At 37.0% G+C, this 13,499-nt stretch overlaps 1 protein-coding gene across 1 annotated transcript; it reads right to left on the bottom strand.

Moving 5' to 3' along the window:
• Positions 1-6,514: 6,514 nt before the first annotated feature.
• Ttc19 (tetratricopeptide repeat domain 19) lies at positions 6,515-13,470 on the bottom strand. The gene is made up of 3 exons (XM_053777011.2): positions 13,060-13,470; positions 10,981-11,161; positions 6,515-7,636 (listed from the first exon to the last, which is right to left on the bottom strand). Exons 1-3 carry the CDS (start codon positions 13,468-13,470, stop codon positions 7,038-7,040), a joined length of 1,191 nt encoding a protein of 396 aa, XP_053632986.1. The 3' UTR covers positions 6,515-7,037.
• Positions 13,471-13,499: the final 29 nt, after the last annotated feature.

A 13,499-nucleotide genomic window follows, 5' to 3' on the forward strand; every position in this document is an offset into this window, starting at 1 on the left:
ATATGTCTTTTCCTGCCCAAACACAGCCATACTAACAAATACAGTCAATGCTGAATTACAGAAAATATCTCCCTGGATGATGACTAACAAACTTACCCTGAACACTGATAAAACCTATTTAATTCAGTTTGGAAACAAAGCTGCAAATGATCCAATTAACATAACGCTAAATGGATCATCAGTCACAAGACTCACAGAGGAAAAATTCCTAGGTATCCACCTTGACAGTAGCCTTAAATTCCAGACACACAAACAACATATCACCAAGAAAATCTCCAAGACTGTAGGCATACTATCAAAGATAAGGTACTACGTTCCACAATCAGCTCTCCTGGCACTATACCATTCACTCATATACCCTTATCTTACATATGGAATTTGTGCATGGGGATCAACAATGTCCAATCACCTAAAACCCCTAATAACCCAGCAAAATGCAGCAGTAAGAATGATAACAAATTCCCACTCCTGCCAGCATACTCCACCAATTTTCAAAAGTCTGAATCTGCTCACCATTAAGAACATCCATACTTATTCATGTGCTCACTACATACACAGAACAATACACGCAAATATAAACCCTCCACTCAAACTTCTCCTCACCAATCTAAACAGGACACATGACCACAACACAAGACACAGATCTCTTTTTGATATACCTCATGTCCATATCACACTGTGTAAAAAAAACTCTGCACATAAAGGGCCCCAAAATATGGAATTCATTACCAGAAGATATTAAAGTAACCCAGTCTGAAAATCAATTTAAGACTCTTCTCAAAAGCCACTTAATCACCCTAGACTAAATGCTAAATACTCAGTACACACTCACCTATGTACTCCCACATCATAACTGAAACAATCACTTTGAACCTTTTATCCATAGTTGACAGGAATATAATTGAATCATTGTTTTCTCAAAAAGTATGTTCGAATATAAATATATCTTTGTATTATACAAATTCTGATTCATTCATAATTAATATTCTACTGTACAACTATGAAATAATTACTATCCTACTGTGCAACTATGATATACTCGTTAGCGTTAAGTAGACTGTAAGCCAATAATGTTAAGTTGGCCCATAATGCCTAGGCATAATAGAGGCTCTCTTTGCATTGCAACCCACTATTTTAAATATAAAATCTCAATGTACTGTTTGCAAAGACATAAAATAAATAAATAAATAAATAAATGATGATCAAACCAATTGCACAGTAGTATGTGGTCAGCCCTATGGTCACTATTTGGAACACTATACAGTGGAACCTCAAATATCGAACTTAATCTGTTCCTGGAGCTAGTTCTAAATTCGAAAAGTCTGAAAAGCAAAGCAATATTTCCCATAAGAAATAATGGAAATGCAATTAATCCATTCCAGAAACCCAAAAATATTCACAAAAAATACATTTTATAGAGATTAATTATAGTTTTACATACACACAACAAATATAGTGTTCAATTATGTATTAATAAATTTAAATAAACATATAAAATAACATTTTTACTTACCTTTATTGAAGATTGGTGATGGCATCAGGAAGATAGGGAGGAGGAGAGGAGGAGTTGAGGTTAGTGTTTGGAAGGAGAATCCCCCTCCATGAGGACGTCAGGTATCAAAGCCCTCTCTGGGGTTACTTCCCTTCTCTGTATTTTAATGCCACTAGGACCAGCTTGAGAGTCACTGGACCCCTGTCTCACAAAGTAACTGTCTACAGTCCTCTATTTCTGTCTCACAAAATAACTGTCTACAGTCCTCTGTACATCCAGGAAAGCGCAACAAGTCTCACACCACTCTCATACTTCTGTATTATTTCCTTCTTCACATCTATGGTGTTTCTCACTTTCTTTACCACAGGGGTACCACTAGCAAGTTTCTTTGGGCCCATGGTAGCTTATTTCACAGTCCCACAAGCACTAAACACAAAGAAATAATCATAAAATGTTTGAATGAGAGCGAAGGTTAGTGTTCACTCAAGCATCAACAAAACCAGACTGGCTCACGGCGCCTGTGTGGGGACGCGGACAGAGCGGGCTGCCGGACAGGTCCGGTACCCGGCAGTTCAAAAACAGGGGCAAGTCCGATAATAGGGACAAAGTTGGTTCAAAAAAAGTGTTCGATTTTCGAAAAGTTCGATAAGTGATATGTTCGAAATCTGAGGTTCCACTGTATGCTTAATTCTCCACTTATTGAAGAATATATAATACAGTGGACCCCCGCATAACGATTACCTCCGAATGCGACCAATTATGTAAGTGTATTTATGTAAGTGCGTTTGTACGTGTATGTTTGGGGGTCTGAAATGGACTAATCTACTTCACAATATTCCTTATGGGAATAAATTCGGTCAGTACTGGCACCTGAACATACTTATGGAGTGAAAAAATATCGTTAACCGGGGGTCCACTGTATAAATATAGAATACATGTATATGGATTTGTCAGTTAAAAACAGAGTAGAGGAGTTAGTATATGGGGAAATGGAGGTATTGGGTAGATAGCAGTAATATTTTGATGAACTTTTAAATGTCATTGAAAAAGGGAGGTAGTAATTTCATGCATTGACCAGGGAGGTATAACATCTTTTAGGGGTGAAGAAGAGCAGGATGCGTGTGTGGGTAGGTGCATGATGCATTATATAGAATGAAAGGGGGTAAAGCAGCTAGAACTGACGGGATCATGACCGAAATGTTAAAAGCAGGAGATGTACTGTTGGAGTGGTTTGTATTTTTGTTTAATAAATGTATGAAAGAGGGGAAGGTACCTAGGGATTGGCAGAGAGCATGTATAATTCCTTTATATAATGGGAAAGGGGACAAAAGAGACTGTAAAAGTTATAGGGGAATCAGTTTACTGAGGTAGTAGGTTGATAGACAGCATCCACCCAGGAAAGTACATGTACTACCGTCCTACCAAATGAGTGTGGAACACAAGCTTTGCATTATTGTAGAATTGCTGGTGTCTTTTTCTGTCTCATAAACATGCAAGGTTGCAGGTATGTCTTGCTACTTCTACTTACACTTAGGTCACACTACACATGCATGTACAAGCATATATGTTTATACTAACCCCTCTGGGTTTTCTTCTATTTTCTTCATAGTTCTTGTTGTTTATTTCTGCTTATGTCCATGGGTAAGTGGAACAGAATTCTTCCTCTGTAAGCTATGAATGTCATAGGAGGTGACTAAATGTCAAGAGCAATGGGCTAATAACCCCTTCTGTATAAATTACTAAAAACAATTAAAAGAAAAACTTTTTAAAATTGGGATGTTTGAATGTGCGTGGATGTAGTGCGGATGATAAGAAAGAAATGATTGCAAATGTTATGAATGAAAAGAAATTGGATGTCCTAGCCCTAAGCGAAACAAAGCTGAAGGGGGTAGGAGAGTTTCAGTGGGGAAAAATAAATGGGATTAAGTCAGGAGTATCTGAGAGAGTTAGAGCTAAGGAAGGGGTAGCAATAATGTTCAAGGAGCAGTTATGGAGAGAGATGAGAGAATATAAATGTATAAATTCAAGGATTATGTGGATTAAAATAAGGGTCGGATGTGAAAAGTGGGTCATAATAAAGTGTATGCACCTGGAGATGAGAGGAGTGTAGAGGAGAGAGAGAGAGATTTTGAGAGATGTTAAGCAAGTGTGTAGGAACTTTTGAGCCAAGTGAGAGTAATTATGGTAGGGGACCTAAATGCTAAAGTAGGAGAAGCATTTAGAGAAGGCATGGTAGGTAAGTTTGGGGTGTCAGGTGTAAATGATAATGGGGAGCAGATGAGTAAACTTTGTATAGAAAGCAATTTAAGATGTAAAAAATGCATCAATTTAACTTTAACTCCTACCAAAAAAAATCATCACAAATGACTATCATTTCATATATTATAATAGACAATTAAAGTGTACACTAACTAAAGATATATAAAAATTAATGTGCATGCATGTGCACATCAGCAGTAATATACAGCATGTACAAATGTACATATCTACATAAGTAGAGAATGTAAATGTACTTGCATCTGTATGAACAGTGCTGTATGTGCACATGAACATGAGTGTAGGTCAACATGTCTGCTTATAATTCCAAATCAATCTACTTCTAGCTGAGGCTTTGCCCAATACTGGGAAAAAGGATATAACTCAGACATCATACTTGAGGTTCTGTCTGGCCAAGGCTGAGGCTGTGTCCTTGCAGTCACTCATAAAACTTAAGAGTGCTGACCATTACTGTTCAATTTGGCAAATTCAGCACGCACACAGGCATGCACACTCACTCAGTCACTTTCTTTCTCGCAAGCAAGCATGCACATGCACTTGAGCATGCATGCACAAACACAAATACAGAGAGAAAGGTGAGAACACGTGTACACATTTACATAATATAAAACTGATAAGAACATTTGCACGGTTGTCTGATTAAGTGCTATTGGGACTTGAGTGATCATAAAATCACAGCCTTGACTTCAGTTCTGATGGACAGTACACCAGTAACTGATAGGACATCTCATCACTGAAAATCTGTCATATATAACATATGGAACATATTTAATATACAAACACAGTACAGTATATACAAAGAGTGAACTGGCATGGATTATTATTGATATAAAGACTAACTGCAATTATGAATGCACAGAAACTGCATGTCCTGTCAATGAGTGCAACCCAATTAAAATGTCAGAAAATTTGAATGGGAAAAAGTAAAAATAATTATTTCACCTGTAATTTAGGAGGCTTCAATGAAAAATTTGGAGAAACTGTCACAGAAGGCATAGTAAGGAAGTATGGAGTGCTTGGTGTCAGAAAGAGGTTTGATTAAATGTTACAGGTTTTAAGAAGGAAAATAATAAGGTACAGGTTGACCATGACTAATCCGGCATTACTGGGACCTGTAGGGTACTGGAATAGTGATTTTGACACATTACAGAGTGGTTAGGTTAGAATACACTTAACCCAACCATGATATTTAGGCATCAGCGATTTAACCCAATTTACGCCCTATTTTTGGATCATTCCATTGTTCCAGTCTACCACTCTATTTCACTAGTATTCCTTCTATTCTGTCGATTGAGTACAAGAAGCCACCCATTTAACTATTTCAACTACCCAATATAGTAGTTAGAAATCAGTAATTTGGCCAATTTCACACAAATTTCAAGAAATGCCAATTTCAAAATAGGGTCCAGAATAAACAATGCAGACATTCCTGGCACTAAAATAACACTTTCTCTGTTCATTAGTCACATCTCCAGGCCCCTCTTATGTTTCACTTGCTTTCCATTTTGAACTTTTATTCACACAAAAAATAGAAGATTTACTGATATGCTCACTACTGCATTACTGTAGTACTAATTGTATAAATAATGTTAACGTATTCATAACCACATACTAGACAGGCTAGCTGGACATGTACTGGATGGTGACATCATTTTATTCTTGAACACTGGCAAAAATCGAACTTTTCCACTACTTTGAGCTTAATTTCAAGGTACTATCTGTCATGAAACCAATCAAAATCATATTTATTTCTGTAATATATCTTCCATTCTATCAAATGAGACCAAAAAAATATGAGAATATAACCATAAAAACCATACGAAAATACACCGCCAAGTCGCTGTTTTACACCAAAAGCACGGTCGCAGTTTTTTTCTCATTGTGCACTGCATGCTGCAGGATTTTTTTTTATATAGTGCACACTTGCCACACAGACCTCTTCTCTCACATGTAGGCCCAAATTTACCAGTCACAGCTTATCTGAGTGAGCTGAGCTAATGGCAACCAACAGTGGCTTCAAAGCCACCTCATTTTTAATGGACAATGTACAGCACATGTGCTTTACACAACGAGAAGCATTTCTTTTATTCAATGGAACCATGGCTTGGGCTAAAAGTGAGCAGGTTATAAATAATAAATAGAGAAAAAGAAATTGGAATGAATTATGCAGCAAGTAGCACCACCAAACAATAGCAGCAGGCTCATGTGGCAACCCCGGAAATTTGAAGTTATGCTAGCCGAAAATAGTGCCGGATTACTGATGGAACCGGATTACTGATGGAACCAGATTACTGGTTGCCGGATTAGTGATGGCCTACCTGTATACACAAAATTCTGAAGCACGTAACAGGAGCATATAGCTGATGAATGTTTAAAATTTCTAAACCTTAATCATTCATCATATATACATATTCATAATTAAAATGTCTTAATATGAAGAATCTGTTTAACACCTTTTGTCTGTACAGATTATCTATTATATATAGTGCTTTACTTGCATATCTGTCTACATTTGGTGCTGTTAAATAAAGGCAGTACTCATGTTAATATGTTAAATTTTCCACTATTGAAATAATATGCAGGAAGAGGTTAAACTTCATAAAAAAAATATAAAGAAAGGCTTACATGAAGACTGACATTAGTAAAGGTTCAACAGCTTCTGAGTAATGTGTAAAAGTAATGTGTGTATGTGTGTGTGTGTGTGTACAATTACTGATTTGTAGCTATGGAAGCAGAGCTAATCTCATATTGTCCTATCCCCAGTATTTAGTCTACCATAAATATTTGTTTTTAATTATCAATGGATGTAGAACTCACTACCTTATCTACTACTGCTTGTAAGGAACTTTCTAGTATTTTTTGCCCTCTCTTCTTTCTTAGCAAGAAAATTGTGTCAAGAATTTCAACAATTAGTTTCAAGGTGGAGCCCAAAATGAACTAAGATAAATGTTTTCTTGTGATACAAGTTATTTCTGAGTCTCATGATTTTATTTATTGCATCTCTATGGGCCCTTGTCTCATCTGATAAAGAAATATCAGTAGAGCTTAACAAGGCTGATTAAAGATCTACTAAGTTAAAGAGATGGGAGGAAAATATAATAAATACCTGTTTTCAACAGAAATATGATCAGTGTGAGGCAGTAATATAACACTGTACAAGTCTATACAAGAAACACAACAACAAAAGACAGAATAATAAAGTATAATTTTTTTAGTGAAAATTCTATTACCCCAGTACCTGAAGAAAAATTGAAGTAACAAAAGAAATTCATTTCTTTTTCAGCAAATTCTGAATTTCTTCTAGGCAAATCTTGGCCTCTTCAGTGGCATCTTTATTTTCCATTTTCTTTGATAAAATTAAACCCTCCTTACAACATCTTTCTGCTTCAGCAATCATACTTTGTTGAAGATAAACAGTTCCAAGGTTTACATAAAAGGAACCAATATCCAGGCTTTTACATTCTCTTGCAGCATCAATTGCTTTTTCCAAGTATTCAATTGCTTCTGTATAATCTTTCTGTAAAGAACATACAGAACCAATATCATTTAGCAAAACTGCTGTTTGCTCATGTCCAAGGCCATTTATACGTTCACTCATTTCATAGGCCTTAACAAAGTGTTTTTTCGCCAAATCGTACTTCTTGATATTAAGCAAAAATCGAGCATACCAATCCATGCTCATAGCCCACAACAACAGTGTGTCCTCATCAAGGTTCTTCTCGCCATATTTTTTAATCTTGTCTTCCTGAGTTGCAATGCAAAACTGGAAACCTTCGACAGCTTTCTCATAGTCAAACATTGATGCATAAACACTAGCCAGCTTCAAGCTTATTTCTACAACAGCATTGTCATCCTCAGCCATACCACCTGTAAAAACCAGTAGCATTACCAATGTATCAAAATAATGCAAAAGTTTAAATTTCTAAAAATTTACACATTACAGTATAGTATAAAATTCATAATAATAAATACCTCAATACAATAAGATGTATAAAGAAGCATCATTATGCCTTTCTATGTATTTGTCAATACAATATAAATACCACCACAACCAATCACACATATCCTGTACCAATACTATTACAGCAATTCACTATTTGAAAAATAACAATTTTTTTTTTTTTTTTTAACAAGTCGGCCGTCTCCCTCTTGGGGGTAACAGCAGCATCAGTAGTTAGGCCACCCTCTATCCCTGCTGCATCAAACTGATGGCAAGCCAAACACTTTGTCTTTTCAGCAACCAGTTACATTTTCATTTCAACCTGGGAATGGGAGGCATTCAGGTTCAATCCAAGATGGGAGAGAATAAATCAAAAGTCCCTCACTGGAATCAAGGCACCACCAATAAGGGGTTAGAATCCAGCTGAGTGACCAATTTCATATATGAACTGTCAAACTGGCAGCCCAGTACCAATTTAGATAAGTATGTGATGGTTAATCAGGTGGTCACTGTAATATACATAATTTTTTTTATATATACTTTTCTACTGAAGAACAAAAAAGTCATAATATTCTTTTTTTATTATTATCACACTAGCCGATTCCCACCAAGGCAGGGTGGCCCGAAAAAGAAAAACTTTCACCATCATTCACTCCATCACTGTCTTGCCAGAAGGGTGCTTTACACTACAGTTTTTAAACTGCAACATTAACACCCCTCCTTCAGAGTGCAGGCACTGTACTTCCCATCTCCAGGACTCAAGTCCGGCCTGCCGGTTTCCCTGAACCCCTTCATAAATGTTACTTTGCTCACACTCCAACAGCACATCAAGTATTAAAAACCATTTGTCTCCATTCACTCCTATCAAACACGCTCACGCATGCCTGCTGGAAGTCCAAGCCCCTCGCACACAAAACCTCCTTTACCCCCTCCCTCCAACCTTTCCTAGGCCGACCCCTACCCCACCTTCCTTCCACTACAGACTGATACACTCTTGAAGTCATTCTGTTTCGCTCCATTCTCTCTACATGTCCGAACCACCTCAACAACCCTTCCTCAGCCCTCTGGACAACAGTTTTGGTAATCCCGCACCTCCTCCTAACTTCCAAACTACGAATTCTCTGCATTATATTCACACCACACATTGCCCTCAGACATGACATCTCCACTGCCTCCAGCCTTCTCCTCGCTGCAACATTCATCACCCATGCTTCACACCCATATAAGAGCGTTGGTAGAACTATACTCTCATACATTCCCCTCTTTGCCTCCAAGGACAAAGTTCTTTGTCTCCACAGACTCCTAAGTGCACCACTCACCCTTTTCCCCTCATCAATTCTATGATTCACCTCATCTTTCATAGACCCATCCGCTGACACGTCCACTCCCAAATATCTGAATACATTCACCTCCTCCATACTCTCTCCCTCCAATCTGATATCCAATCTTTCATCACCTAATCTTTTTGTTATCCTCATAACCTTACTCTTTCCTGTATTCACCTTTAATTTTCTTCTTTTGCACACCCTACCAAATTCATCCACCAATCTCTGCAACTTCTCTTCAGAATCTCCCAAGAGCACAGTGTCATCAGCAAAGAGCAACTGTGACAACTCCCACTTTTTGTGTGATTCTTTATCTTTTAACTCCACGCCTCTTGCCAAGACCCTCGCATTTACTTCTCTTACAACCCCATCTATAAATATATTAAACAACCACGGTGAAATCACACATCCTTGTCTAAGGCCTACTTTTACTGGGAAATAATTTCCCTCTTTCCTACATACTCTAACTTGAGCCTCACTATCCTCGTAAAAACTCTTCACTGCTTTCAGTAACCTACCTCCTACACCATACACCTGCAACATCTGCCACATTGCCCCCCTATCCACCCTGTCATATGCCTTTTCCAAATCCATACATGCCACAAAGACCTCTTTAGCCTTATCTAAATACTGTTCACTTATATGTTTCACTGTAAACACCTGGTCCACACACCCCCTACCTTTCCTAAAGCCTCCTTGTTCATCTGCTATCCTATTCTCCGTCTTACTCTTAATTCTTTCAATAATAACTACCATACACTTTACCAGGTATACTCAACAGACTTATCCCCCTATAATTTTTGCACTCTCTTTTATCCCCTTTGCCTTTATACAAAGGAACTATGCATGCTTTCTGCCAATCCCTAGGTACCTTACCCTCTTCCATACATTTATTAAATAATTGCACCAACCACTCCAAAACTATATCCCCACCTGCTTTTAACATTTCTATCTTTATCCCATTAATCCCGGCTGCCTTACCCCCTTTTAGCTCAATTCTGATCTCCGTATTACAGAGTGGACATGGGTTCGTTAGGGAGCATTCAGCGTGGGATGACTGAATTGATACATAGCATTAGAAATCTTCCTTATGAAGAAAGATTGAAGACTCTTAAGTTACATTCACTTGCTAGACGAAGAATAAGGGGAGACCTGATCGAAGTGTATAAGTGGAAGATAGGTATTAATAAAGGGGATATTAACAAGGTCTTGAGGATATCTCTCCAAGAGAGAACCCGCAGTAATGGATTTAAATTAGATAAGTTTAGATTTAGAAAGGACATATGAAAATATTGGTTTGGAAATAGGGTAGTTGATGAGTGGAACAATCTACCTAGTTGGGTTATTGAGGCTAGGACTTTGGGTAGTTTCAAATTTAGGTTGGATAAGTACATGAGTGGGAGGGGTTGGATTTGAGTGGGACTTGCACATCAGAGCTTATTTCTTGGGTAGCATTGGAAATTGGGTTGGTCAAATGCTTGTTAGTGGGATGAATTATAAAGGACCTGCCTAGTATGGGCCAACAGGCCTGCTGCAGTGTTCCTCCTTTCTTATGTTCTTTCATTTTACCTACTGCCTCACGAACAATTCACAGATAACCCACACTTAGGAGAGGAGCTCTATAACATTCTGGATTACTGTCAAATCACAACTGTGACCTGACAATGTTCAAGGATGGACTGAAACTTTGTCATAAGGTACCTCTCCTAAGTGTTAGTTATTTGTGAAATTTTTCCTAGTGTTTAGTATTCTTCTCTTCAATTCATCATTTTTTTTTTTTTAAATTTGAAATGTGGAGCTACCTACAGTGAGTAAAATAAAGGAAAAGATTTACATATATCTGGTAAAGTATTTATTTTTACACAAGATACAATACAACACTTACAGAATGTGATGAAAAAGCTGTTAAGGAAAACTATGAAAGTATATTTTAACAGAAAACTTACCTGACAAAATTCTTTGTAAGACTTCCTTAAACAGTTTCTCAGCTTTTAAATATTCCTCTCGCTGGTATGCCAAATTAGCAAGGAGATCATAGATATATATAATAGCCAGTTCATTTTGAGTTTCTTGAGCACTTTTGAGGGCCACATGAAGAAGCTGCTCAGCCTTTTGTAGCTCTCCTCTCTGGTGATTAAACAGTAACAGTTAATAATATTCACCATTAAGATCATGATGCAAAATCATCCATGAATTCCAATATAAATCAGGCTTTGCATAAAAATGTACCGTATTTATAATACAGAGGTTCAAAAATATACATTCTATATACCAGTAGTATTGACTTAAGAAATCTAGTACTAGAGAGAATAACTGTCCGTAAACCAAATACAAAGGCATACTGCCGATAGTATTGAAGGCACAGAGCTTTATCATAAAGCTGTGTAGAGCTTCATGATAAAGCTCTACACAGCAATTAAGTGATCTACTCTATATCATTAGAGAATGCTGTTTTTAATGCAAAGGGACTTCAAGACCAATTGTACTGTATAGCACTGGGAGGGACTCGAGTTGTTTCTGCTCATTATAAAATATTTTTAATTTGCTATCGTCATCAGACCATAGCAAATTTGCCTATCATAACTGGTATCCCTTTTACTATCACTTTACATATTTTTACATAAAAAACCAATTTCTTTATAAATCTTAGTGCTTCTTTGTGTTCTCATTTGAGGAACATGGAAGTCCCCAAGAAGCCTCAGTACTCGAACAATTCGGTATTCAAACGCTTTGTTCGGTAAACAAATTGCTTGGTAGTCGACCATTTGCTTAGCACTTAACCAAACAAACACGACCTGCCAGAACTTCGCTGTAAACTATTTAGTGTTTCTTCACATTTTTTTGGTGTTTTTTTTATATTACTTGTATAAATAAGTCACCATGGGGCCTAAGATTGTTAGTGATAACAGCCAACCAAAAGGAAAATTGGTTGGGATAAATCTGGTCTGTACTCAAACAGACCGACACTCGAACAGCCTTCTGGAACCAATTAAGTTCGAGTGCCGAGGTTCCACTGTATGTACAACACCTTACTAAATAGAAGACAGGGGATGGAGCATGATGAAAACAACAGGTTACCAATCATAAAAACAGCAGAGAGGAGGAATGATTAAAAGCAAACCTGTTGATTATTGAGGATCATAGATAAACTGACTGGGAAAACTGGAACCTGCACATGGCTCCCAGAGCTAAAGAAATCGAGTTATAAAGAAAAGTTGCAAACGCTAAAAATGCCCTTCATGGCTAACAGAGGGGAAGGGGGGAAAGAGACAGTAACCACATACAGGTGTCCCTCACTTCTTTCAACAAGTGTTCCAGGCCCATGAAAGCTTTGTTAGGTTCACTCAGGCAATCAACACTTAATTTTGCATAAAAATCTTCAATACACATTAAGCATGGTATTGAAGGTATATGGTGAATGTAAATTGCATATATTGAATTACTGTATCAGCATCAATGAGACATCACATCAGAGCAAGTGTGCATAAAGCATAACCACATTAAGTGAGGGGAAACCAGAACAAAGCTATAAGGGAAAACCTATTATCACGCTTTCTTAACATTATCAAAAGGGAGTAAATATTTGTAGGATTTGATAGAACAGATATGGATAGTCATAATGAAACATGTGGACCAGAGACAAGGAGAGTCAAGATGGAAGCTAAAAATTAAGATGACACATGCAGACATATCAGCAAATTAGGACATTAGGGTAGTAAAAAAAATTGGTGAAATGAATAAGGAACTGGTAGAGGAAGACTTCATACACAGCTTTAAGAATACACGATTTCATGAGTCATTATTTCACACAAGAATAACAAGGTATGGCACTGTCCCACTTTGCTACCAACTAAATATATGAACTGAAATAAAGCTAGCTATGAGTCATTTACTATATTTATATGGTATTTAAAGATACATTATGTAGATAAATTTCTAATAACATTGTTACAATAATTTCACAAAGGCTAAGCATGTTTTATTTTATTTAACATGCAATGCAGCAAAAACTTTTGGTGTCTTACCTTCAGAGCCAATATTCCTCTTTTAATCATTGTGATTAATTCTGAGTCTTTCTTTTCTTCCTTTCCTTCTGATTGAGTACTAAACAATGTTAGAGCTATTAGTGCTGAGTGCATCCACTTTCTCTGATTCCTGCTCTTATCTTCACTTTCAGTTTTTTCATACAACTGTACTCCCCTGTGGCCACAGGAGTGTTTACTAACTAACCCTAAAGCAACACCATCTACAAAGTTTGAACATCCAATTTTATAATCTTTGGAATATCTGAAGTAGTTAATGAATTCTCCCATATTGATGGAAGTCTGGGGTTTATATAAAAATCTTAACAAGGAATATCTGGAATGCTGCACTGGAGGTAAAAGTGATAGCCTCATAATTTTTACAAAATTCCTACAATTTGATACAACAATCATTTTTTTGTAAGCAAAATATTTACTTTTAT

Source organism: Cherax quadricarinatus, chromosome 16 (genome assembly GCF_038502225.1).
Source record: "Cherax quadricarinatus isolate ZL_2023a chromosome 16, ASM3850222v1, whole genome shotgun sequence".
NCBI lineage: Eukaryota > Metazoa > Arthropoda > Malacostraca > Decapoda > Parastacidae > Cherax > Cherax quadricarinatus.